This window comes from Neolamprologus brichardi, chromosome 12, assembly GCF_056152115.1.
Source record: "Neolamprologus brichardi isolate AB-2024 chromosome 12, ASM5615211v1, whole genome shotgun sequence".
Lineage (NCBI taxonomy): Eukaryota > Metazoa > Chordata > Actinopteri > Cichliformes > Cichlidae > Neolamprologus > Neolamprologus brichardi.
The window spans coordinates 34,864,205-34,891,785 of NC_142115.1; the positions used below are offsets into that span (position 1 = coordinate 34,864,205).

The 27,581-nt window shown below is 42.3% G+C and overlaps 2 protein-coding genes across 3 annotated transcripts in view; one reads left to right on the forward strand and one right to left on the reverse strand.

Annotated features, from left to right (window-relative positions):
• Nucleotides 1-7,337, forward strand: part of bmp2k (BMP2 inducible kinase) — a 53,648-nt gene extending 46,311 nt beyond the window's left edge. The window contains exon 16 of the mRNA XM_087849469.1: nt 5,039-7,337. Within this exon, the coding sequence (XP_087705595.1) occupies nt 5,039-6,410 (1,372 nt within the window). The 3' untranslated portion in view covers nt 6,411-7,337. The remainder of the gene's footprint in view (nt 1-5,038) is intronic.
• A 1,760-nt stretch (nt 7,338-9,097) lies between these two features.
• Nucleotides 9,098-22,637, reverse strand: paqr3a (progestin and adipoQ receptor family member IIIa). Of its 2 annotated transcripts, none has more exons than XM_006797710.3 (8): nt 22,486-22,637; nt 21,437-21,668; nt 19,934-20,096; nt 19,008-19,163; nt 12,436-12,633; nt 11,794-11,884; nt 11,452-11,634; nt 9,098-10,673 (listed from the first exon to the last, which is right to left on the reverse strand). In XM_006797710.3, the coding sequence occupies exons 1-7, from the start codon at nt 22,544-22,546 to the stop codon at nt 11,492-11,494; spliced, it is 1,044 nt and encodes a 347-aa protein (XP_006797773.1). In that variant the 5' UTR covers nt 22,547-22,637; the 3' UTR covers nt 9,098-10,673; nt 11,452-11,491. The 2 variants fall into 2 exon arrangements, with proteins under 2 accessions (XP_006797773.1, XP_087705596.1); XM_087849470.1 differs by having other exon boundaries at nt 9,098-10,686.
• Between the last annotated feature and the right edge of the window lie 4,944 nt (nt 22,638-27,581).

The window sequence follows — 27,581 nt, forward strand, 5'->3', positions numbered from 1 at the left end:
TCTAACTTTAACTCTATCAAGCACAGATAACAGGGTGCCCGTCGTAACCCTTAAAGATCTCTGAGTAACTTTATGAGGTCGAATCAGAAAATGTGTCATTGGCCTTCCCCGTACCCGATGTCACGGCGGATTACGACATGTTATATATATCTTAACCTTTAAGTGACTAGTTTATCTGCTAAAATGAGCGAGTGTGGTTACGTAAAAGGATTTCTTTGAAACACTTTCCTTTATCCATGACGGATTTACTCTGTTTTCATGCAGTTAATTTACCTGCTATAGTGGATACAAAAACTTGGATGGTTAATGAAAGGATGTGGGTTTTTTTTCTTTGCCACAACAATGGACCAAACAAGTGATTAAAGTAGATCCACTCATATAAACGATGATGATTTTTATAGCTGCCACAGCTCGACTTGACTCTAACTTTCGTTATTGTTTTAATAGTTTTATGTTGAATACAACTGGCTGATGGCACATTCTCTTGTTTAAATGTTGAATTCTTATTTTTGGTCATAAATTGAGGAAATTTTGATTTATTCTTTTTGTTTGTTTGTTTGTTTTATTCTTTTTTATATATATTTGAATCCATACAATCCTAAAGGGCTGTATGTTTGTTGATCCTCACTGTGCTGCTGTTTATCCGCCTTAGGTCAGCAAGTGAGCGTTTCCCTTGGCACTCATCCGTGCACACATGAACCATATCACATTGTAATGAATATAGTCGCTGGTAATTTGTGTTTAGCTGAAGGTAAGTTTGGAGTTAAAGCTGCTTGATGCTTCTGTTCCACCTCATTTTCCCGCTCATGTCACTGCCTGCCTTTACTCGGGCCTTTTTTGGAAAAAGTGCTTCATTTAAGTTGTTTTTATTTTTTTAATTATTTTTTTTATTTGTTTACTTTCTTTTCATTCATCATTTAGTGAGACAGCCATTCTCAGAAACATCTTGTTCATGTGTATTGGTGGATGGGTCTATAGCTCGGACAAGCGAACCATCAGAGCCAAAAACAAGTGAAAGGGACAGTCAGTGTTATTAATGCACTTTATTTTATTTTGAAAGTGCAGCAAAACAGGAAGTACTGTCCCAGGATCTGTAGGATGATGTTGTTTTATATTGTTTACATTTGCAACTTTTCTGTGCTCTTTCCTCTCTGTCTCGGGGCGATGTTTCCCCCCCTGTTACTATATTTTTGTTTTATTTTTTGTTAGCCTTAAATCATGCAGATGTGTTAGGAAGCCTCTTTTGACTTTAATTCTCATTAGAAGTGTTGGAGAAATGTCACAGCTCTTCAGCTTTAGTTGACTCCAGCAGCTCCTGGTACCTCTCCTGCAGAAAGACAACAACCTATAGATCAGTAGTTTTCTTGTTTTTGCAGCAGACTATGTAAAAGGTCCTGTATCATACTGTGAGTGTGAATGTACTTCTTTATAGAATGTTACTGATGAATAAAAAACATCCAAAATCAATACTCACTTTGGTTCCTTTTTTATCCTTAAAGAGAAGCTTAGAGTCTCTCCACCACTACACCACGAGCAAGATGTTCCTGATGTTAGGATGGCTGTCTTAAGTGTCGCCCCGTCTAGCTCGAACTGAAAGCATGTTTGAGATGCTGTGCAACAGCTGGTTGGCAAAACAGAGCGTGAAACAGAAGCAGCGACGCATGCGTCTTTCACTCGCTTGGTTAAGGGTGCATTTCTGCAACCTTTGGCAACAAAGACATTTTCAAGTCTCCTACATGCATTTTGGCTGCAGTCCTGTTAAATCGATGAATCTTCCATATAAAGGGGTAGATGTGAATCTGATTTTGCCCCTACGCCTAGTTTGCTGGAAACCCGATGGAGGTTAAAGCTCTGACCATGGTGAGTTCAGTGTGGTTAATCCTTGTTTGCAGGTTTAGTTCTGCACAAACTTTGTTCCATGTTCTCGTGATTTCCTTCTGTCTGTGGTGGAGTTTTGACCATATTTGGATATCAGTATCAGGATGCTGTATGTGAGTAAAACTCTTACAAATTTACCAAAGAGGCTTTGAATATCCTGCAGTTCACGATGGACGATCCAGCAGTGCACACGCACGCTTTCATTTGTCAATCAAGCCCCCTTTCTCATTGTGTCATAGCCCCTCCTACCAGAGATGCGAGGAAGGAGTTGAGACCACAGGTGTATCAACTATTATTACGACTCACTGAAGTTCCTTCGCCCCAACCCTGATTCTGTGGTTTGGAAGAACCCAGAAAGGTCTTTTTGAAGAAAAGTAAATACTTTTTAGAAGTATCTTTTCCCCCCGTTAGTGGGGGAAGCTAATTCTGACAGCAATGATGATTTAGATCTCACAGGCCTGAAGCGATGTCGGTTAAATATGTCGCACGACTGATTCATAAAATATTTTTTCCTTAATTTCATTACTTCAGGTGTAACAGGTGCTCATCGTGTTTTCTGTTTAGGGTCAATTTTAATTCGGCGTGATGCAAAGTGATGAGTTGCACAAACAAGCTTTCATCCTGAATGACTGAAACGACATCAAAAGGACAAGATTTGTATATTGCACCTCTGATGCACACCTGTACAAACACTGCACCTGTTCCTCCTCTCCTCCCTCATCTAAATGCATGTAGGAATCGACACTGGATAGAGGAAGTGTTCCAGACCATCCAGCAGCTACAGCTTTACAGACACGTCCCTCTCCAAACTCGTTAACCTGAACCCTGCAGGATAAAATGTAATGTGGGCGTTCCCGTTTGGCTCGCCGTCGCTGGGTTCACCTCTCAGCGGCCTCGTCAAATCAATCTGTGCTCGCGGCGGTTGTTCGGCGAGGGAACAGACTTCTGTAAGCCCCTGCTGCTCTCGCTCATTTCTAACAGATTTTCTCTCCCGTCACACAAGAGAACAATCACACGCATGTTTTCGCCACTTATTTGTATCTTTAAGAGATCAGACGCAGCCTGTAATCCTTCAGAATCTCCCCCCACCCCACCGGAGGAACGCTGACAAAACAAATCCGCGTGGCTCTGACATCTTCTCTCATGATTAAAGATGTTTCTATTGTTTGGCGGGATCGCCTCGTTCCAGGAGGTGAGCATGATTACAAGTTCTAATCCGGGTGGGCCGAGCAGATGCAGAGCAGCTCGGACTTCTTATCTTTGAGTGCTGCCTTGTTTGATTTATCGGCAGCAAAGCTTTTGGCTGATCCGCTGTCACGTCCTGCCAGTTTGGACGCTTGGTTTCCATTTTCATGTTCGCAGCAGGGGGTCGTTCTCTTCTTCTCTTTTTCCCAGCGTTCCTCTAATAGGGAACAATGAATTGGCTCATCGTATATGGCACCGTTTATCTTCAATACAATTGGAGACTATCCACTCGCTAATTAGGATAATTTCTAAGTTGCCATTATGCAAATCTCTTGGACATAAATTTACACACTGAAGGCAGAAATTTTTCCTCCAAATGCCAAAATACATGTAAGAATTTCCAAAAATGCAGAGTTTAAATAAGAGAACAAAGCTTCCTTTTTCAAGTCTAAAGGGACGCTCGCAGCTTAAATCTCTAAACTTTAAAAGTAATTCTGTGAATCTTGAAAAGCTGCTCGTCTTATTTCCCCGGCCTCTAAGCTCGCTCTTCTTATGGCAGGATCAGAGATGAGAAGTCGGAGCAGCTTTTAGACCATATTGACTTTTGCGATTGCACTTCTGCTTCAGTATAAGGCAAACTTTTGGGCGTTTGTTTGTGTGGGGAAGTTGGCGTATAAGCCGAGTAATCCTGGGTAATGCCTCCATAATACAGCGGTCGAAGAAGCAGCGGAAGGCATCAGGACTCGGTCTGTCACTTATCATTGACTCTTGATATTAGCAAAATTGATTGAATCAGTTGTTGTTTCACAAAAACAACAATCAGTTTTCACCCATTTGGACACATTTGAACAGTTTTCCTGCAAAATTCAAAATGCGTTCACACGGTGATTCAGGTGTAATGTGGACAACAGGAGGCAGAGCTCAAACACCAGCGCAGCACAGACTTGACTCTTAAACAAGACGGGTCTGATATCAGCTCTTCAGAGGGCACCGCCGGCCAGAGTGAGCTGAAGGTTGGTAACAACAATGGATGGAAGCAGTCTGAGAGGCGGCGGACGAAGACGAGAAGGAAAGATCGATTTCAGACTGAAATAGTTTTTCTACATGGAAATGAAAAGAAAAGGAGGAACTGTAAAGCATTAGACTCAGACTGCCTGAGTGTCACTCATAAAAGTGACTCACTCAGTGTTTTCACGTGTTCGGCGTAACCTTAAAATGATGTTGGATAAGAAAAATGTGAAACCAGAGCGCCTCGGCATTTACAACAACTTCAGGAGATAAAGCTGGCTCATTTAAGCTCATTTAAGTTCTTTAACCACTCCAAGACGGGTAAAAACTATGAATCTCCCTTTGGGATCAATAAAATTATTCTTACGAGTCACAGCCAAAATATTTCCCTGGCATTGAGACCCTGGATGCCTGCTCTCTGGACATCTGTGGAATTCACTGGGTGAAACGTTTAGGGGTCTCGACAGCATGCGGGATGGATGCTGCTCAGTTATATGAAAAAATCTTTTACGACCTGCGTTTTGATACCAGCCTCGTCTTCTGCCTGCGAGTCCTCTTGTGTCAAAATCATTTTCATGTAGGCATGTTAAACCTGCTGCCAGCTGGGAGATGTCACCGATTTTCCATAAAATAGCTCTTTTATGTTAACGTTGCACAGGAGTTTTGGGGGGATTGGTCCATCTGATTTCTTTCTTTGTTTTTGTAACACTACAGTCGAGACACACGAGTAGCAAAGACTTGAGTTACACGTCCTGCAGTGTTGTTATTCTGACTGATTTTGTGTGATCTGAAGTTATTGCAGGTTTGTGAGGTTTTCTAAATGAAAAACTGAGTTTTGTTTTTGGAGAGATCAGAAAAGGGTTGGATGCCTTCAAGAAATCTGACTTGGCAGTTGTTAAAACTATCAAACATCTGGAAGGATCAGGGGTTAACATCTGTATTATCTGTGTTTTGTTTCTGCAGGTAGCAGTGCGCAGAAGGCCGAGCCGACCAGCGAGGAGGTCGTGGTTCCTGAACCTGCTGAGAGTCTGCAGCCGACCCACAAGGAGCACAAACCGAGCAGGAAGACCAACTGCAGGCCCGGCGACGAGTCCGACAGCGACTTCGAGTCCGACCCTCCTTCACCTAAGAGCAGCGAGGACGAAGAGCCGGAGGAAGAGGAGGCGTTGAACAGCGAGCATGGTGAAGACACCGAGCCAGAGAATTTTGGACAGAGGCCTTTGCTGATGGACTCTGAGGAGGAGGGAGAGGAGGATGAAGACAAACACAGCTCAGATTCAGACTATGATGCCAGCAGGGTGAAGAACCGCTCAAAGAAACCTGCAGGAGCTAAAGGAGCAACCGCTGCCACCAGGAGTCCTCCTTCTGGGATGGCTCTGATCACACCTCCAGAGTCACCTGGTGGAGTGAGAGCTGTGGAGCCTGTGGATGTTTTTGGTGCCGTGCCCTTTGTCGGAGGAGCTTCACCTGTGGAACCTCCAGAGGCCACAGATATCTTCACTAAAGCGCCTTTCAAGGTCGGCCATGAGCAGCAGGCGGCAGACGAGTTTGACGTTTTTACCAAAGCGCCGTTCAGCCGGAACCTCTCGAGGTCGAGCAGGAGTGGCGGTGACGTCCCCATGGGCCAAACGCCGCCAGTTTCTCCCGAGGGCATCGATGTTTTTGGCTTCTCTCCCTTCCAGCCAAGCCCCACCGCCCAACCTCCCACCACCTCCAGAAGTGCCGAAGACATCTTCCGGACGCCCTTCGAGGAGTCGGCGAGTCCTCAGCAGCAGAGGCTGAAGCAGCGCAGCCTTCAGAAGCTGTCGTCCCGCCAGCGGAAGACCAAACAGGAAGCCACGGCTGGGGGCAGTAACGGCAAGCGGCACCACGGCACACCGACGGGAGGGCGCAAGACTAACAAGCCGACCTATCGCACGCCCGAACGAGTCCGCAGACACAAGAAGGTCGGCCGCAGAGACTCGCAGAGCAGCAACGAGTTCCTCAGCACCTCTGACTCTAAGGAGAACATCAGTGTGGATATAACGATGGCCGAGGGAGCGTCTCTGCCGGTGGACGACGCCCTTTTAGACCCGTTTGGAGCCAAACCCTTCCACCCTCAGGACGGCGGCCGACACAGCCAGTACCAAGGCCTCGGCGACGGAAAAGGCGACATCGGCACGGCCAACGGTAAGTCCTGGACGGGCTCTCTGCACGGAGAGAGCCGAAATATGGATGACTTCGGGGCGGTGCCCTTCACAGAACTGGTCATCCACAGTGGACCTCAGCAGCAGGCGGCGCCCTCACAGCCGCTGGACCTCGACCCCTTCGGAGCCGCACCTTTCCCCTCAAAGCAGTGACTCCACCTGCGTCTTCCCGCTCTGTCGGCTGCTTTCTTTTTCTCGGTTTGGGATCATTTTTAACCAACAAGCTAAAACTTTTTTCTAAGAGCCTTTTAATACAGTCTGGATAACAAACCCTGTGGAGTGCGAGTGGCGTTTCCACATATCCTTCAGCTGCACATGTTTTTGAAAAGCCTTTAATGCTGCATCTGAACGCTGTTTGGAACCAAAAGAAACCCACTCAAAAAAAATGTGATTCTGAGCTTCGACCGCTCGTCTTGCTGTGAAAAGCTCTCTCCGGCCTGCCTTCTGATCTGCCGACATGTTTTTGTTTTTAGCACCACGACGCCTTACCTGAGCTCGGCTCTGCCTTGCTTCATAGTACCTCGGAAACCACGACGCCGTCAGCCTCGCGCGTCTTTTCCTGAACCTCTTCTGTCTTTATTAGATTCTTCTCTATGCATAATGTCACAGTAGTCTTTATGCAGCTAAATGTGGGTGTGGTTTGTGATGCATTAGAAGGGACTGAATCTTGTTCTTTGAGCTCTTAATTGGTTCAGGTTTAAATTTAGGATCTTAACTCTTTTTTTTTCTAGCAGTAAGAACTCTTAATTGTTTTTTATTTTTTTTAATAAGTTACAACTCAACATTTCTCTGTTAGAAATAAAACACACAAAGCCACGTTAGAGGACTACTTTAGGATTTATGATCCCTGCAGAACTCAAGCTGTGCCGCTGTTTTCACGGCATTGTCACTGACCTCGGCATTTTACATCATCGGGAATTTCACCGCTGGTAAACTGATAGGTTTGCAGGTTTAGTGTGAACAAGTCCCATGAAAGAACTAAAGCCAATCAAGTGTTTCAAGTAATTTTCGCTCCAACCCCAAAGTTTGTAGCTGTTACGTACGGAGCCCCGCAGGGGACATGGGAGAAAAAAAAATTAAGACGGACTTTTGCGAGATCTCGCAAAACAAACTCGGGATCTCGCAAACTTTTGCGAGATGTCGCAAAAGTTTTAGCCGCATTCTTACCATTAGCTTGAAGCTAACGGGAGGTCGAGACCTCCCGTTAGCTTCGAGCTATCGGGAGGTCGAGACCTACTACAGCCGGGAGGAACACCGCTTTCCCGGCACATCGTGCCTCGACCTCCCGGTCAGCTTCGAGCCAGCGTCCGAAGAATGGGGCTAAAACGTTTGCGAGATCTCGAGTTAGTTTTGCGAGATCTCGCAAAACTTTTGCGAGATCTCGCAAAAGTCCGTCTTAATATTTTTCTCCCATGTCCCCTGCGGGGCTCCGTAGTTACGTGACTGAGGTGCATGTGAGACTGGCTCACATTAGCTGCTCTGTAAAGGTGCTTGTTGTACATTTGTATATTTAAAAGTAGCGTAAAAGCTTTAAAATTGACTAAAAATGTCACCAGAATGTGAAGAAATAACTGCCACGATAAAAAGGACTTTGTTGTGCCGAAGCGATATCGACTGAAGTTGAATTAGAGCCGGGCTGTACTTTCATGCAATACCAATCAGCACCACAAGATGGTGTCGTGAGTCAATGTACCAGATTTAAAATGAGTGTTGTAAAAACCTCTTGAGGAAATTGGGGGTATGAATTAAGAAGAAAGGGTGAAATAACAGTGCGACTTGTTTCTCTTGAGTTTTCATTTAACCCCGTCTGTGAACGCAGCCCCACTCAAACCAGTTTTTACCAGTTTGAGAGCAATAGTTTGGTGTTTGAACAGTACGGTTTTACTTTCTAAGCTTTAAATAATTCATATTTAGAGGCGCTGCTTTAAAGTTCATCTTTGTAGCCAGGAGGCATTAAAAAAATTAGAAAACGGCACACGATTAGTTTGTTTTTCAGGCTAGGAGTGGAACTTTTGGTTATTTTGTAGCCGTTTGATAATTAAAACTGTACTTTATGTTTAAAGAAATAAAATCCCACTTAAAAATCTTAACTGGTTAAACTAGTTTTTATACAGTCCGTGTTTTTGTGCTAACTGATTTATGGTGCTGACCAACAAGTTATTTTGCCTGCTTCACCATCATATGTGGATAATTCCTGGAAATGAGCTCATGGAGTAGATTTAACTATAAATAAAGAAACAAGAGTAGCATTGAACTTTTTCCGCCTCCTTAAAATATCAGACTGCTCTTTTAAAAACAGAAAATTCCTCGTGGCGTTTTAAAGACCCTACAGTAATACAGGCCGGGGAGCAGATTCAGACTGAGGGGAAACGATGCGTTGGATGATTCGATGTTTGGTTCTGCAGTGAGCGTAGTACTCGTGGCAGCAGGACTCTGTATGTGGGACAGGTTTAATGGTTAATCGAGCTCTGATTACTTGCGTCACGGTTTCATGTCTTGATGGGATTTGTTCACAGTTTGGTTTTTTGTCTTTGCAGAATGAGGTGCATTCATGTTATTCGGGTTTGGTTTTTGTTTCTTGATGAAATCTTCCTTAAACAACTTTGTGCTTCTTCATCGACCGCCTTAAGCACTGCATTTAGCTCCACCACCGTTGGCACATTTGTTTGAATGAAACCAGCAGCCTGCTCTGTTTTCTTTTTTTACACCAGTTGAACCATTTCATACAACCGCTCCCATCTTTGTTTTTGTTTTTTTCACCAGGGTAAGTCTTGTATTGTATTTATCATGCTATACTGCTGTTGGACGCAATAAATAAAGTTTCATCTCAAACATCTGGAAACAGCACATGGTTACTTTTATTTAGAGTCTGACCTCAGGTATGAAAAGTCAACATATAAAACTTTCCACTCCTACAAAATGAGTCTATTAAGACAAAAAGAAACTCATTATTAATAATTTAAATACAGAACCACAAACCGGAGAACATTTCCCCCTTTTCAACATTAGAAACATTAAACGGTCACACAGAAAACATCCGGCTTTCCGTTCCAGAGTGAGAGCAGAGAGGCGCTGCACTGGGGAGCCATGAAAACATTGCACATCACCGTAAACGAGCTGGAAAAACATGTCCTTAAAAAGCTGAAGAGAAAAAATACATTTTCAAAAATGAAGTTTGCTTGTCATAAAAGTTCTGTTGTAATGTGATCAGAGTTTACAGTCGATGTCAGAGCCGCACGCTACACAGAAATATTAATGCAGTTCATGTGAAATGTTTAAATCACGTGAATCTAAAAACTGTCCCACCTGTTTTAGGGTTTTAGAACTTAAGTTTGATTGTTCAAATGCTCAAATAAAAAAAGTCTGTAGTAACAAATCAACGTTCATAGCGCTGCAGGGATGGTGAAGGTTTCCTTATAGTTCAAGTGGCCATCGCTGACTTCCTGTTATCGTTTCCTGTTTGGACGTCTTTTTACGACAACCCAAACCTGACGTCACATTTTATTCATCATGACCAGACTGAGGTCAGGACAGCGGGCCAGGAAGCTACGCCCATCTTTTATTATGTGGAAGTAAACGCAGAACTGAACTGGACGAAGCTGGAAGACTGAAACACTTCCTGGGTTTTAGGAGTCATTCCTGCAGCTCTCGGCTGGGACGCAGTTATAAAACTTTACGAGACTCACGAGCATCCACACAGCCACCCTCACCCCCCAGAGTTACCACTGATAAAGACGAGGAAGAGAAGACTCACAACTTTGCGACAGAACAACATAAAATAACTGAAATATTTAAAGTTTCCCTTCAAGCATCCTGTGAAATTCTTTACATATAAATGAACATCAGTTTGAACAGGAAGTGAGCAGCTTAAAACAACAGAGCTTCAGGTATGAAATAGAGTGGGTACATTTATATGAAACCGTCTGAGTCCGCACTTTGTTTCACAAAACTCTTTGGTTTGTTCTGTCTGAACATCATCCCCTCGCTTTGATCATTTCCACTAACAAAGACTGCAGAGTAAAGAAGATATCAGAAATCTTGAGTCTGTTTACTCGTAGTATAATAATACTGACATTAGTTCATTTCCTTTTTCAGGGACGAGCCTGAATCTGCTCTCAGATGAAGCAGCTTTCACCCTTTAAAAACAGCTGGACAAAACTAACATTACCAACCCGTTCCTTCAGTGCTGTCTGCTGTTCACACACAAACATTAAGTCCTCAAGGAGTTTATAAAGGTGACAGTCTGAGTGATTTCAGGTGAGCTGTCAGTCCGACGCAGAGGTCCGTATTGTTTCTTATTAGCTTGAAGTACTCAAACGTCACACGCTGGATTTATTCCTCCTCCCTCATCACAGAGACTCACAGGTTAGAGAGTCCATCTGTGAGGAAACTGATGGACCGAGACCAGAACAGAGTCTCTGCAGACGACCTGAGGAGGAAACAACACGTCAGCTGTGAACAGAGCCAGTTAAAAGCATCAAAAATCACCTGTGTTACCTGAAAAGGTTCAGTTTCATTTTATTGTTTTTAGACGTATTCTAACAGGCGGCGGCTTCGATGTGAGGTTTTGACAAAACGAAACATACAGTAGTGTTCATGCTTAGATTCTTATTAGATGTAATCACTTAAAAGCTCTTTTTTTTGTAATGACCTCATGTCCTGACAGATCAGCTGCTCCTCGTCTTCCACCTGCTGACTCTTTGATTCCTTTAGGCCTTTTAACTCCCAAACATCTGCTTAAATATTAAAGATTTTCTTTTTTCTGATTTATTTAAATTGAGCCACAGTCTGCATCTGAGTGAACTCCCAACTCTCTGCAGTCGGCAAAGTTTTCTCAGCAGTCTGTTAAACAGCTCCTCTGTAATCAAAGCATCGTTGAGCGGATCAGAAACTGAAGCTTACACGGACGTCACCGTTAAGGTCGTTTTAGTCATAAAGCTCTGGCTGTGACCACAGACGCTCCACTAGACTACCACTTGCAGTCGAACCCTTGTGGTTATGAGGGGCAGCCAATCAGAATCAAGTCAGTTTAAAGGCAGAGGAGGAAAAACAGCTGAGGGGCTACACCAAAGCCCAGAACTACTCTGAACTGTGAGTCATGCAAAGCTCCTCTAGTGGAGTCCAGAAATAAAAACGATGGAGCTGAAACTGAGCAGAACAGGTCTCCTTTTAAAAAAGTCACACGGCCGCTTACGGTTCATCGGAGCTGCAGTCCTGGCGTGCTGAGCAGCGATCTAGGCGTGTTGGGGGGTGTTGGGGCACGGCTGACTGTGCCTGTACGCCATGATGAAGCCTGTTGATTGGTGCCACCAGTAAAACATGAGCACTAGCAGCAAGTGCCAAACCTGATGGCTGGAGCCCAGGTAGTTCAGCTGACCTGCAGAGACAGGAACGCACAGCTTGCTTCAGATTTTAAATGAGATTCGGGCCCATTTTCAATGTTTCTCTCTGCAGTATTAGATTACTGTTATTTAACTATGAGTGGACGAAAAAACAACGAATCAAACAGGAAATGAAATAAAAACAGTCATCTCACCTGGGAAGTACCGCTCAGGAACTTTGGAAACATAGAAAATGAGAGCCAGTGCTGCAATGAAGTACATCACCAGGACCCGAGGAACAAACGCCTGAAAGGAAGAAGAAACATTGATTCGACCAGCGTGTGGACAGAAATGGCCCACGGTTACAAAACGGCACGTGCAGGAAGAACTACTGACCGACCTAACAGTACTGAAAAGCATTTAAAGCCAGCCAACAGATTGTGTTACTGCAGCAGCAGGAAAACACATTTAAAATGGATCAATCAAGGAGGACCCTCAACAGCTGTTAAAACTGCAGTTCCTCTAATGGCCACTTGAGGGTTGCCCTGAAAGTCGGTCCCACAGACTCCTGAGTTAAAATGTTCATTTTCTAATAATCATCAGTCGATCTAAAGAGATTTTTCAGACTGAAGTACATTTTTTGTGCAAAGTAAAGCCGATCACTGTGCATTAAACATGGATTTTCTTTCTTATGACCAGCAGGGGGCGACTGTGGTTGCCAAAAGAAATCAGACAGTCGTAAAGTCTACAGCAAAATTATTTCTCATTGCTTTCGGACCTCATTAAATTGCCACAATCGCTAGTTTCAAGTCTGTTTAAAGAAAGGAATCACAGCAGTGAACACTGAGCACGCTCACCTGGACGAGTTCAGAGGAGAAACCTCCCGTGAGGCAGATCCAGTGGACGGTGGGGATGAGGCCGTACCCGGTCACCGAGCAGAAGATGATCGAGCGCAGCTGCTTCCACTGCTTGCTGAGATAATGAGGGTGGATCTGAGCGAAGAACACAGCCAGGATCATGGCGAGGACCGTCACCAGGTACACCTGCCGCCAGTACTGCACAGACAGGAAGACGAGAGTTCAGTCACACCAGCTACACAGTAAACTGCCTTCATGGCGGATTGAGCTTTTCTTTCAAGATGTCCTTCGCGTGCTGGAGGTATCCGATGGTCCCAAGACTTAAAAGAAACTGTAACTAAGGTTAAACCGGAACAAGTTCAAGTTCAGCGACATCAACTAGACAAAGAAACAAACTTGAGTCTTTAAAAACACCTGAGTCGGTTTCAGAAGCAGAAAAGAAAACCAGGCAGGCGATTTTTAAACTCGCAGGGAGCTGAAGCAAGCGAAACAGCGCCTGGGCTGATGTGAGGGACCTGTTTGCAAACAGTTTCATTCGTTTGAAGATTATCTGTCTCATGGAGTCCTGAGGAAAGTTCTTCAGCTGCTGAAAGCTTCCTGCTGTTTGGTGATGAGCAGGACGAACACTGTGTGTTATTTTAGACCGAACCACAAACGAGCTGACGCTTCCCTCAGCAGACCCTCTTACACGCGCAGCTTTCACATCATTCAATCAGCTTTATTTAACTCCGATCTGCTTTTCTTCTTCTAGATTTGAAGGCCACAAAGAAGAACAGGTTACAGGCTGCGAAAGGGTGAAATCCTTGATGCAGATCACTGGTAGCCGATACAGCTGAATTGGCAGTTATCACATCGCTTTTGGAGATTCTGAGGTTCAAAGCTGTGTCACTTTTCTCCTGCAGTTAATTTTATCTTAAGAACAGCTGGTCCTCAAATGGGGAAAAGTAGTAATAGTAGTGGTAATAGTTGTTATTTTAATTTAGTACAAATAAGGTTGAGACTCAAACTTTATGAGAAAAAAAGGCAGTCCGTTCATTCATCCTTCCCCTGCTGTTTATGGGTTGGGTCTGGGTTGTAGGAAGCTCATTTCCGCTGCTGTTTACAGGTACTCCCCACAGCTCATGGCTATAGGTGAGAGTAGGAACGTAGACTGAGTGGTAGGGGTGGGGGAAAAAATCGATACTGTGTAGTATGGTGATATTTTGTTTGCTAATAATGTATCGATACAGGGACAGCAGAAATCGATATTTTGTTACAAAAAAGGTTTTTGTGCTCTGACTTCAGAGCATGTTGATCCTTTTTCTGAGCAAGAATCCTGACATTCCTTCACTGTCCAAATGTGTTTAACGTTTTTTTTGGCAGCAATAAACATGACAGTTTACTTATTTTAATTTAAGACATGTTTTATTTTAATTAAGTTTAAAACTTTTTTATTTAATGTAAAATTATATTTTGTTTTAATTTACTTTCAAATTCTTCAGTTGCTGAAGGGGCTGCATAGTTTTCATAAACTGCATAGTTCAGAATAGCTATAATTGTACCAGATGGTTGATTCAGTTAAGTTGGACTAGACTGTAATACAAACCGTTCAGTTTGTCAACAATAAAACTGAAATGAGAGAAAGACTGAGTGTGAGACTTTGATATTAGAGAAAATGAATATTGATAAAGTTTACCTTTATGTACAGAATCTGAATATCATAAAATATTTTTAAAAATTGCAATAATTTCGTATCGTGCGTTAAGTATTGTGATAATATCGTATCGTGGGATGTATGGTGATTCCCACCTCGACTGAGTGGGAAACTCACCACAACAGTCCGCTACAGCATCCACACTGCTGCAAAAACACATCCGGTAATCTCCTATTCACTCGTTCCCTCACTCCTGAACCAAAGCTGGAGGAGGCACTCAAACAATCTCCTCAGAGATTCAGTTCCCAATGGGGGGGAAACCCTGAAATGATTTAGTGAACATGCAAAACTGTCAATTTGGTCAAACTGACAACACAGCATGATCAAAATGAAACCACCTCATCGTGGTTCTGCAAAGTCAGAAATAAAGTTTCCTCAAACGTGCTGCACACAGCTTCTTTTTTCTGATGTCTGAACAACTATAGGACAATAATTCAGGGTTTATATATTACTGCACTGCAGTACAATAAAAATAAAATCAGTTAAAAGTCTCCCACTGTTTCATCTGCTGTTATCACAACTATAACGCTAATCTGTCTGCAGTTGGTATTTAAACTTCTATAAGTAAGTGTTTAAAGTCTGGGCAGCCTCGTCTCGGTCCCTTCTGTCCGTTTGTGTGGATGTAGGCCTTCGTCCAGTCACACGTCCTCATGTGACGAGTCCTGCTGAATTTCACAGTGAATAAATTTGCACCAGGAACAAGGCCCCGCTCTGCTTCAGCCAAATTTTTTAAGCTCCTCTCCTCGCAGACTCCGTGTTCTCTCCTCCAAATCTGCATCTCTAAAACACTCTCGACGAGACAAGAGTTTGACTGGCTAAATATAAAAAATCTGTTTTTCTTTGGGGACTTGGCGTGCCACGGGAGAGGAGCCACCCAGAAGCAGAGCCCCAGTCTTGGCAAGGACGAGGGGGAGGGAGGTGGAGGAGGAGGAGGGGGACCTTCGCTTAGACGGCTCCCGGACTTGCGAACGTCATATGGTGGGGAACAGGAGTGACGGACCGCTCCGTGAACGCGGCCATCTGGTTTGGGCTGGAGCAGATTTCAGCTACGTTCTGGGGGCAAAATAACCCGGCGCTTCCAATATGCGGGGGAAAGCGAACAGTGAGGAGCACGGCCAACACTTCAGGAGTTCAAAAAAATAAATAAAATAAAATAGGACAGGAAAAAAAAGGGACATGGTGGTGGTGGGCGGCTGGAATAAGGAACTGGCTTGTGTCATCAGAGGCTGTTTTCCAAACGGCGAGCGCGGCGAAGGTGTCGTGTTGCTTATTCACCGGGAACAATGAGTCAATCAGCACAGCCAGACTGCAGGGCCCACTTCAGCTTTATTCAATTAGTGCTTCTCAGGCTGAGGATGTTGAGCTGAGAAGTCTCCGGGGAGGACTGTGCGTCGATGTTAAACCGATGCTCAGCGCACACACACATGTTCAACATGCGCCCGACTGCAGTGAGCAGTCTGATGTCGAGCTACTCGATCACATACGTGAAAACACCACTGTGGTTATTTCAGGTCAACTTTAAAACATCTTGAATTTAAGCTTCACCATAATTCAGTTCGCGTCAACTGTGTCCTCCCTTTCAGCGGTGTTGTACTGCCAGCTATTAGGATTATCATTAATTAATTTTATATTACCAGTGAGGGGGCGTAAGACAGTAGAAAACAATGCCAAAAATGTTTTTCCTCTTGTGTGCACTCGCACTACAATCAGCTGACTTAAGGAGGAGGTGGTCTGCACTCATTTCACTTAGAATTACTTTGATTTTTATTGATGTAAAGGGCAGGAAAATGAGTCCAAACTACTGCAGGTAACGCAACACAGGCCAAGCATCTGCACAGGCATAAAGCTAGTGAAGTACCCAGATTAATGCTAAATGCTGACCCCAGCAAAGCATCCAGAGCCTGATCTGCCTCAGGTAACAGGAGCAGGTACGAGCAATCAGTGGAGTTTCCACTGTAAAATCATTTAAGTCTTCTTTGACCTGGTTGCCCATCTTTGCGTTCATATTTAGGCACAAATGAAAGATCTTGTGTGTCCTTGTGAGGATAGGTAGTCGTTCATAATTGGTTATTGTGTGAATATGCACATCTGAAACACGTGGCAGAGGAATGTAACCAATTATTTTCTCCAGTGAGTAACAAAGTAACCTTTTGAAGAACAACTAAAGTGCAACCTAACAAGGCTTTCACAGCTTTTATAGCCATTTCCACCCCTGTGAATGGCAGCAAGAGTGACATCAGAGCTGCAGGAGTGCCTCTAAACTGAGCCACGCTTCTTTATTTTTGTAATGTGGTGTGACTGGTTCTCCTCCTAAACCAGCACTCATGCAGAGGTTTGGTGAGAGTGGCGATTGCAACGAGTCTCTGGTGATGTCACCACTGACGTGCAACACAACCAATACGACCATAAACACGGCATCACTCTAACTTTCATGATCCTTCTTCCTTCTTACGGTCTTTCCAGCTTTACCCAACACCTTACATGTCATGACCCGTGATGGCCTGGTGACCTCTCAGTTCCTCATCAGAACTCTGAATATGATAAGAAAATAGGCAGAGGGACTAATTAGACCAGCAGCTCCCCAATGGTATGACCCGATCGACAGCCAAGTTTGCATCAGGGTTTTGTGTTACCCAAACATTACTGCACGAAATGTCAGGAGAAACTACTGCAAAAGCTACCGGAGCTACAGCTTCAACTGGATCAGACAGACTTCATCTCAAGTGGATCGTGCGGTTAGGTGCATTTAATTAACTCCAACATGGTGCTAAACGCATTAAAGAGGCATTTAGGGACGGGGTATCTCTTCTGAGAGAAACGGTAAAAGAGCACAGGATGTGACCCAGAAGGAGGAAGAATGTTTGACTGTGAGAACGTTTCTGATAAGGAGATGGACTCTGAGCTGTCGCCGACATTGTTCCAGATAATATAAAGCCTGTTTTCTGCAGACATGAATACAGATGTGGTTTGTAAACTTCTGAATTCAGTCCGATCATCCAGGTATGTGAGCGGACACATTTTTTTTTTTTAACCCTACAAAAACGCTTACACATCTATTTTATGCTGAACCAACATCACTTCTGCCTGGTAAAATAAAATACTAAAAAAAATACGTGTAATTATCATTTCTGAAGGCAAAACTATAAAAAGACTGGACAAAATGAAGGTTAGGCTTCCAGCAGCCTGACTCTATCTTGAGACTGAAGAAGGCTCATGAGAGCAGCACATAAAAGGCTGAAGTGATGACACAGGATTTAAGACAGAGAAGCGGTCTGCCTGCTCTGCCTGTCCTCCGCCACTTTGAACTCGACTCACGAGGGTAAATAAGCCGTTTACAATACAAGCGAAGCACAGCATTGCTGAGTCACAGAGGACTGCAGGGCAGCTTCTCACATTTAGCATTTTTTAAAGGATTTAAATGGATTCAGCTCCAGAGGGCGACGTGGTGCTCGGCGTTAAGAGATAAGGATTCAGAGTGAATAATGTGGCGAGGATGTTTAACTCTGACCTTGCTTATGGATTTAAAGCCGATTAGTTTTTATGTCTTTGATCTTTTTTGTTTGGAAAAATGTGCTGGCTGCAGTAAACTGTGACGCAGCATCTTTTGTAAAGTCACATCAGAAAAGTCAGAGTAAAAGATAGTGCTGAGCCGAGTAAGTCTGGGTCACACGGAGACCTGTTTCTGGAAAGAGTGAGCTTAAATTCAACAACAGCAAAACCTCGAGGGATGAGGAGATGTGCAACGTGCACGAGCTTTTTACTGCTCCAATGCAACAGGGTTAGAAAGGCAACAACAGCCTGGTTTTAGATAAAACCACAGCAGAGAAATAGCTGTGCATGAGCTAATGAATAACACTAGGACATCTTACTCTTCCTATTTTAAAAGACTGTGTGTAGCCCACGATGTTTCTACCAGCATGAGGACGTTCAACTTCGCATTTTCCTGATAGAGCTTCATCTCTGCAAGTTCAACAGTTTGTCTGCATAACAAAGAAATGTTAATATGGTAGTAAAAGTATTCAAACAGGAAGGTTTCTGGCCTTGGATGTTATGTGGCCACGGCAAAGATCTTCATCATTAGAAAGGGAAAAAAAACCTGTTGTTGTACCCATTTCCTCTAGTTTACCTCTGCTGCCCTCTGAATGTTAGATAGAAAGCACTTTAGTAGAAAAGGGCTAGTAAAAAGTGCTTGTGTGGGTGAAAAAGGCAAACTTGTATAAAGTGCTTTGAGTACTTGGAGTATAAAAGTGCTATCTAAGAACCAGTCTGTGTACCATCCTATGTCATCTGCAAGTTTAAATACGTGACTCTCGCATTGTTACGTTGCTTACTGCCAGTTTTATGTCTCGTCCAGTCCAGAAAAAACAAAAATCTACATACAGGCCCAGAGCACTGGAACTCCAAATAACTGCCCTCAGAATAATCCACAGTCTCTGATCATATTTCAGTATAGCTAGCTAGGTAGCTAGCTAGGTAGCTAGCTAGGTAGCTAGCTAGGTAGCTAGCTAGGTAGCTAGCTAGGTAGCTAGCTAGGTAGCTAGCTAGGTAGCTAGCTAGGTAGCTAGCTAGGTAGCTAGCTAGGTATACTGAAATATGATCAGAGACTGGTAGGTAGCTAGTAAAGCAATGTGCCAGAAACCTGGACGTTACTTTCTATCAACACGGAAACTTCAACCAGTATGTCAAAAGGCTAGTACAGTCTTGTTATGTGCAGATTACAAATACTTCCAAATACTGAACCTGTCTATAGTTTGGAGTCTGCAGTTGGTACAAAACATAGCAACAAGGCTTCTCGACAACACTCGGCGCAGTGAAAACGTCACTTTTAAACGCCGTCTAAGAGAGAGCAGTTTATATGAAAGGCTGCAGGTGAGCTTACGTTATTACAGTAGAAGGTGTAGAAGACTCCGGGGACATAGCAGCCCAGGATGCCGATGGAAACGCCAGCGTAATCCAGCGCCATCCAGCGGCGGCTGGTCTTCTCTGAGCGATGGCAGCAGAACAGGTGGTAACCCACCGAGCACAGCATACACAGCTGAGGACGGCAAAACACACAGTCAGGCATTTAATAATGAAAATAACTTTATTTATAAAACACGTTTACGTCCACAGACCAAGAAGAAAAAGCAGAACACGAGATTCTAACAGAAAGCGGGACACTGAGGTCAAAACAAGACAGTTAAATAAGTTTTGGTATTATAATTAATGAATACCAATAATGTCAAGCCCCAGACATATTTATTATATAAAATAAATTAATACTTGAATCTGAAATCTAACTGTTTAAAAGAAATAAAACAACTTTTCCACACCAGGTTTGAGAGTAAGCAATAAACGTGGTGTTTTAATCACACTAGTGATTATGATGTTGAACATAATACTTGGTGTTATGACATGTAACCACATTGAAAAGGTAAAAAGTTCACATTGTGTCAAACTACAATCGCTATCCCGCCCGTCAGTAACTGCACTAACCCTGCTCTTTATTTTCTGAATCTCAACTCTGGGCTCACCCACTTGTACAGGCATGTCTGGATATTTTAAGGGCTACATTTATAGGTGATGATGAGTGTACAAAGTGATCCAACAGGTTCATTAACACCTGGAATTGCCAAATCTAGACAGGCCTATATTTGCCTTCTTCAATACTCAAATATACTGAGATTTATTAACAGTGCATGAGCCGTGTAATTGCCAACTTCAATCTAACCACAGCTCAGGAGAACTGAAATATCTCTGGTGGTTTATTCTATATAAAAGCAATGTGAGGTGATGTCTAAGCAGAAGACAATAGCAGCACTGTACCTGAAAGCAGAAGAGTCCAATGGAGTAGATGACATAATCCTCCCTGGAGGCGCCAACAGCCGGCAGCACCGAGGCCATGTTGTACACCCCAACACAGAAGAAGAGGAGGAAGCCCAGGAGATGGCTCCAGATGTTCACCGTCTCATTGGACAGGATGAAGAGGCTGCAAAGGTCATTTACAAGCTTTAAAATAGTCACACAGTCAGTTCCCTCTAAAGAAAACCAGAGGTATGAACCATAACTCTGAACAATTATACACCTCAACGTAAATGTCTGACAAGCATCTATTACCTCCCAATCAATAAACAGTCTGGATTCGCCGTTTCCATTAACCACTGAAACTAGAACTAGAGAGCGACACGAGTTGCCCAACTCCCTTAAAATCTTTATTGGCATCGACCCCACAACAAATGTCAGGAAGCAAAATCAATCAGCCTCTGCAGCGAGGCGTGGGAATCACAGAGTACCATTACAGCACGTTACACCAAGACACAACGACATCATCATACAGCAGCTCCACAACAATCAAACCTGTAACGTGAGGAAAAAAGTCACCACAAAGAAGGCAAAACCAAATCAGGATTTATGTAATAATTCACTGTGATTTTGGATCACTGTGAGTACCATCACCACTGCTCAGTGTTATTAATACGCTCTGATTAATTTCCTCCAGCTGTCTGTCATTTGTTTATCCCGTGAGTTCATCTTTACTATCATTAATTTTATCTGTGCCTTCATAAAAACCCATAAAGTATTGATAAACATGTAGTAAATCCACAGGGATGTGTATTTACCACATGACGTGACATTCAGAAATGACACAACATACTGGTGTATACTATCATGGAGGAAAGATGGAAGTTTTCTAAGCTAAAATGTTTTTGGGTGAACCAACTTGGGAAAAAAGTGATTTTATTTCTACAATATCTCAAGCACTTTAGATTCCTTTTTGCAAAAATGTTGCCATCACAATGTTAATATGTTCTTAATTAAAGCCCCTCAAAATAAATAGGGGAGTGGTTTTCAATGTGCGCATCATAACTTCATAAGTGCAGTAGACAACTACAGGAAATTTCCAGCTGTAAAACAACCAAAAACATTTAAGCTTGCTTAAAAACTGCAACCAGAATCTTCAAAACCTGTTCAGAATCTTTTTATCTTCCTTATAGTCGGCTTTAAATATTAATATAATGGAATGAATCATAGTTTCAACAGCTGACATAAAAAAGAGAAAAACACTGGCAGTCTGCATGTTTAACCTGCTTTCACTGAAGAAAGCTTCAAAAGCTGAATTGTGGAACACTTTCAAGGCTCATATCAACATGTGGGATAGGTTAAGTCTCCTCTTTTACTTGGCTCTTCTTCTAACTGTGATTCCTAGTGCGTAAGTAATTTTCTGAGGTGTTCAAAAAGTAGGCACTGCTTGACTTTAGTGGAGTGACTGTGTTGTGTTGTGGTGTTGAAGATGAAAATTCTGATTTCAGGTTAAAAGGTGCTTCTCACCTTTTGATGCACAGCCTGGAGGGCAAGTATGCCCTGTATCCATCTGTGATGTAGGGGTTCTCCCTCAGAAATGGGGGGATCTGCTCGTATGTGTACAGCCTGATACCTCTGGGCACCAGTACAGGCCAGTACTGATAACTTCCCAGCTCGATGTAGTGTGCAGTCTGAGAGCTCTTCTGTGGTTTCTGAGGCATGTCTGAGCCAGCAGGGTCTAGTTTAATCTGACCCGAACCTGAAACCAGCAAGTCAGATCAAGATCAGATTCAATAGAGGCAGAACTCTTTTAATAAAATATAGCATTAAGCGATATTTGTTTTGTTGTCCGAGCATCTGAGTTTGTAATTCGAGTGGAGAAGAAATCAAAGTGGTCTGTGGAGCTGAACGAGTAAAGAAGACAGCAAAACATCAAGTGAAAGCTGATTCTCCTACATCTGTGTGGAGCTATTATCAGAAAGCTATCATTACTTGCACCCACCGGCTTGTCTTTCGTGTAATCTCATGTTACCGAAGCTAACTTTCCAGATTATCCGTTACGTTCTACCAAACTCCGTTCACTAATGTGGCGATTTTAGGTGCTTAAGTGCTAACAAACATTTATACGAATCACGGTCCAAGCTTAGATCCAAGCTCGCGACCATGTTGCAAATTATCAATAAAGTTTGTATATTTATACAAGACTCCATTTACAGTCAAATTCTGCCAATAAACTGTGTTGTAGCGTTAATTTTACAGCTAATGTAACACTGTAGAAGTCTGTGGCGAGCACGGTATCAGCAAATACAAAATTAGATTTTTTTAAACACAGCGTACTTCCTTGATACATTCTTTACGAGCCGATTGTACCTGAAAAACCACCTGAACAAAAGCAAAGGTAAAATTATGCTTTTGATGTAAAGTATGCCGTAGTTAACCAAGACGACGTTAAAATAGCGACATTTTCAAAGCGGCCTGGTAACTAGTGGCTAATTATAGCTTGGCTCTTAAAGGGCTAATCTAACAACAATGAGCTTTAAAAAAAGGGGAAAAGATATATTAACAAAAAAACTCACCTTTTAATTTGGCATATTTGCAGTTTGTGCCATTCTGGGGCTTATAATATGTACTACGCATTTGTAAACACGTGTTAATATTAACTTTAAAAACAAACAAACACAACGCGTAATATTTCTGAAGTTTTAGCTACAACATCTTCCGAGTCACACAGACGTCATCACTAATGGACCCTTCCAACGTGGCCAACGTCTGCCTGAGTTAAAATAAATAAATAAATAACGCAATCTTAAACTCTGTTTAATATTTACTATTATCGCTAATATCCTTAGAAGATTCTTTATTAAAATAATTTAAATAACCTTTGTTTTTCTGCATTAATGAGCTCTCTCAAAATCCCATATGGGACTCTATTCACGTGAAAGCTTCATTTCATGAGTAATAATAGTTCTTACCGTAAATATAAACGGCTTTGTTTTAGGTTTGGGTTTTAGGAATCGTGTCTAGCACCCTTAATGGGTTTTTACCTGGTTCAACTGATCCCGGAGATGCACCGTGCCACCCATAATTACTCAGGGACGCCAGTCTCTCCTAATGATTCAATCCTAAACCGCAATAAACACGTATTGGAGAATTATTTGTCTCACTAATCAGTTTCATTTATGTTGATGGTGATTGCTGGTGGATAGTATTACATGACATTCAGATATGTAATCACCTCAGATGTCATTGTTATGATAAAGAAAATATTCACAGTAGTGAAAACAGTGGTGAAAAAATCACTTTACTGAAACAAAGAGAAATATTTTTAAACGTAAGAATATATTCAGAGCAACAAGTTAAATTAATAAGCAGAACATTTTTAAATATTCAAATGCACATTCTGTCTTTTTTCATATTTACTTTACCAGAAGAAAAATGGGACATCAAATGAGGGGAGATGCAGCAAAAGTCCCAGCAAAACTCAAACCAAACAGACTGAGATCACTCTTATTTTAACCCTTTAATAAACCAGACCGCAATCTGTGCATAATGAAGTACATTTTGAGAGATACTGCAAGGTGTTCAACTTGACCCAGGCCATCTTTACAGCTGCAGAATTCATAGAGTTCAGTTTCTTTGAGTACCTTGTCTTTGTCTTTATACTGTTTCTGTCCGACCAACCTGGAACCGTGCAAAGAACCTGTAAATGCTGAAAGTCTCCTCAAGAACTGGACTTCAGGTCCAGAATCGCTGGGCTCCTATGAAGCTGTAGCCCACAAATGTAAATTTCATGAGGCAAACATTTCCTTGTTACAATATTGATAGAAGTGATTTAAACAACAGACTTCTACAACAATAGAGTTCCATTTTTAGATTTTCTTTTCTTTTTTTGCGATTTTTCTGTTGTGTTAAACTACACTTCAAACATCCAGTTATCATTTGGAAACAATCATTATTGAGTAAATGCCTGATCAACCACTGTGTATAAGCAGATTGATAGTTTTTAATGGGAAAATCAACTTCCCTGTTTGTTTGCTTTTTGTTGTTGTTTTTTTGTTTGTTTGTTTTACAGCAGGTGTAAATAATTATTTTAGCTCCATAGACCTTTATGTCCTAGCAGCCCGTCTCTGGGATTAAAAGGAATTAATAAGAACTACAACTTGTGCTTAAACTTATTTTAACCTTTATTTATGCAGGTAGTTCCACTGAGAGCCAATGTCTCGTTTGAGAGACTTGCTCATAAAGATAAAACTTTTAAAGGGACCTTTTACTAGTTTTACCCATGCAGTATTTTTTTTTTGTTATTGTTAAATGGAGCACAACCTGGCCTGAGTGTGCACCCAAACAGTGTCTTCTGTCTGAATCTACAGGCTTCTGCAAGGGCACATGACTGCTAACAGTGATGCCGGAGCACGCAGGTGGAGCACGTGTTAAATGTTGTTCAGTGCATCTCAGTCTCCTCGCTGTCCTCCCGCTTCACTGCGAGACCGTGTTACATCCTCCTGTCGCTAACTGTCATCGGGAATCCTCATCAGAGCCGGCGCTCTCTGCAGACCTCTCAGGTGTGAGAGATGTTGGAGGATTCCCTCAGGAATGAAGTCACACTCATTCCTCCCTCTGCTGTTTACACCCCTCTTTAATTGCTTCATTCTCAAGTGGAAGTGTGTTCTTCATTATCACTTCTAATACACCTCTCAGCACATCCACTCTGGCAAAGTGTCAGCTGCCATGCCAAGTTAAGATAGTAACTCTGTGCATGCAAGGGCAAACAATAAGAATCTCCTGCTGCTGCTGCAGACGTTGCCCGAATTATTAATTAATTTTGCTGGCTTACAGTTGGCAGCGACTTCCTGCAAAAAGAAGTAGATAGGAAGAATTTAAACGGGAGAACTTACAGAGGAGGATGTACAAGATGCCTTTTACTTCTACTGTCTTTTATCTGCTGTAGAGCATTTAAACACGCTGACTTCAGTTGTGTTTGCTCTGTAGCAAATAATGAAAAGGCAAAGATAAATGCATTTTTAAGGCCATGAAATAATTTTACCAAAGTATCTGATAGTAAAATACGAGAGAATTAGGGAATGGCCACTGGGAAGAAAAAAAAAGTGGAGTTTACCTCAAAATTTTTACTTCTTGTCGGAATTTTGAAAAAAGATAGAATTTCAAAATGAAACTAAGCATTCTGATGAGACAGTAAAAATTCTAAGAGGTAAAATTCTGACAAGAAAGTGAAATTTCTGAGGTAAAGTCCATGATTCTGAAAATCAGGAAAGAATTCTAAGATGGAGTTTGGAATTTTGGGGTAAAAGTGAGAATTCTATGTGTCAAAATTCCAAGAACAATGCAAGACGCCTGAGAACAAAGGTAAAATTCCGAAATGAAACTCAGTACTCTGATGAGACAGTAAGAATGACCGATTTTTCAGAATTCTATCTTTGTTCTTGGAATTATCACATTGTTCTTGGAGTGTTAACACATAGAATTCTCACTTTTACCCCCGAATTCTGAATTCCATCTTAGAATTCTTTCCCACTTCTTAGAATTATGGACTTTCCCTCAAACTTCCCTCAGACTTCTGAGGCAAAAATCAGCATTCTGATGAGACAGTAAGAATTCTAAGAGGCAAAATTCCAACAAGAAAGTGAAAATTCTGAGATAAAGTCCAAACTTCTAGGAACCTAAGAATTTTAAGATGGAATTCAGAATTGTGAAGTAAAAGCGAGAAGTCTAAATTCTGACTCAGTCAGTCTCAGTTTACTACGGAAGTGGCCCTAATCTTCTTCCATAGTAAACAGATCATAAATTAGAAAGGTTAGTTTTTAAATACATTTTTCTACTTTCTGCCTTCATTTTATATTGTTGCCAGAGTTACAGAGAAAAAAAAAGTCATGTATCTTTTGAAGAATGTAGTAAACCTTCATTCTTTCTACTAACTTCTTAGGGAAGACTCCTTTGGTTTAAAAAACATCGGACTGTATACAGGTCTATGGCGAGAAGATCCATCTGCTCACTTTACCTGTGATCTCAGTAAACAATGAGTTTATGATCTCAGTTGCCAAGTTGAAGTGTTTTTAAATGCGCCATAATGTTAATTCTGCAAACGACGTCTCATTAATCATAAAATACAGTGTAAAGCAGGCTGTGTTGTACAGTGTGGCTACTTTTTGATTAACAAGTAACAACCATGAGTGTGCAGCGTCCTCCGTTTCTCAGTTACTCACTCAAACTTCAAAACCGGACAAACACAGCTGTGGCTATTTCCATCTTTTGCATATGGTGTGTAACATGATTAAATCTGTGATACCAGCAATTTGGCAGGAAGAAAGTCACACAGTAGCATGAGTAGAGAGACATTTAGTTCTGACCTGGAAAAATGCAGAGTGGAAAAATGCAGAGTGGAAAAATGCGACTGGACTTGTTTAAGTTCCTTGTAAACTCGCATACAAGAGCCTTGTTGAGTTATAAAACCAAATGGGAAGAGTTGCAGGCATTTGGTTTTCTAACCTCACAGACGAGTGAGGGGACAGAGGACTGGCAGACTGACAGATGTATTGGGGCTGCGTTTGCTGTGATGCAGATGCTGCACCAGTCCATCGTGGTGAAAAGAGAGCTATGGAAAAGCCTCCTATGATACCCTCACCTATGATAACAGGCTTTGGGTAGTGACTGAAAAAATTAAATTATGGATACCAGTGGTGGAAATGATCCTTCTCTGAAGGGTGGCTATAGCCTCTCCCTTAAAGAAGACCAGTTGTTCCAGAGGAGCTTGAGAGTAGAGCTGCTACTCCACATCGAAAGGAGCCAGTTGAGGTGATTTGAGGCTCCTGAGCGCCTCCTGGGTGAGGTGTTTCAGGCATGTCCTACAGGGAGGACGGCCCGAGGTAGACCCACAACACGCTGGAGAGATTATGTCTCTCGGCTGGCCTGGGGACACCTCGTTATTTCCCCAGATAACCTTTGAGAAGTGGCTGGGATGACGGAGGTCTGGGCTTCTCTGCTTAGCCTGCTGCTACCGTGACTGGATAACTGGAAGAAGATGGATGGATGTTTAATTAAGACCCTCCAACACTGTGCTACTATAATGTGTGATTTTTTTCTGCTTTTGGAAATTTGTTCTCCTGAGTTTTTGCAATCAGGACAGAAAAAAATAAATCTAACAGACATAAGCTAAAACGGTTTCAATATTAACTTGTTTTTGTCTCCACAGAAGATATTATGTTGGAGAGTTTTGGGGGTGGGGTTTATCACCGAGGAAGATTTATACCTCATAGCATTAAAAAACTTAATCTCTACATGATATGAATTTATTACCTCTTTATCTAAAAGAATCGTTCAACATTCCTGCACTAATAAACAAAGTAAAGGCCACTCCTTTATCTTTCTGCAGCAACAGATAAGTTACCTTAACTTAGAGTTGAGGTGGAGAATCAGAGCTCAGAGTTCATGATGGTTGAACTTCTCCACCTTAGCTTGCTGTGTCTATCGCAGAAGGAAAGCGTGCAGCAGATTTTCACAGTGTCCCAGAAACTTGAGGGAACACACAGCTTCTCAGTCTAACTGCTCCGGTGCAATAAACAAAGTTTGTGAACTTGTTATAAAAACCGTGCCGTATTTGGTGCCACTTCCTGTAGTTCGAGCTGTAATCTGCTCCAAGAGTGTTAAGAAACAGTTG

Bases quoted from the DNA above. Each gene is read 5' to 3' on its own strand.
- paqr3a (XM_006797710.3), bottom strand. From the start codon at position 22,546: ATGCGTAGTACATATTATAAGCCCCAGAATGGCACAAACTGCAAATAT. The intron at 21,669-22,485 runs GTGAGTTTTTTT...TGCTGGTTTCAG, and splicing joins CAAATATGCCAAATTAAAAG to GTTCGGGTCAGATTAAACTA. The intron at 20,097-21,436 runs GTGAGAAGCACC...TGACCTTTGCAG, and splicing joins TCCAGGCTGTGCATCAAAAG to CCTCTTCATCCTGTCCAATG.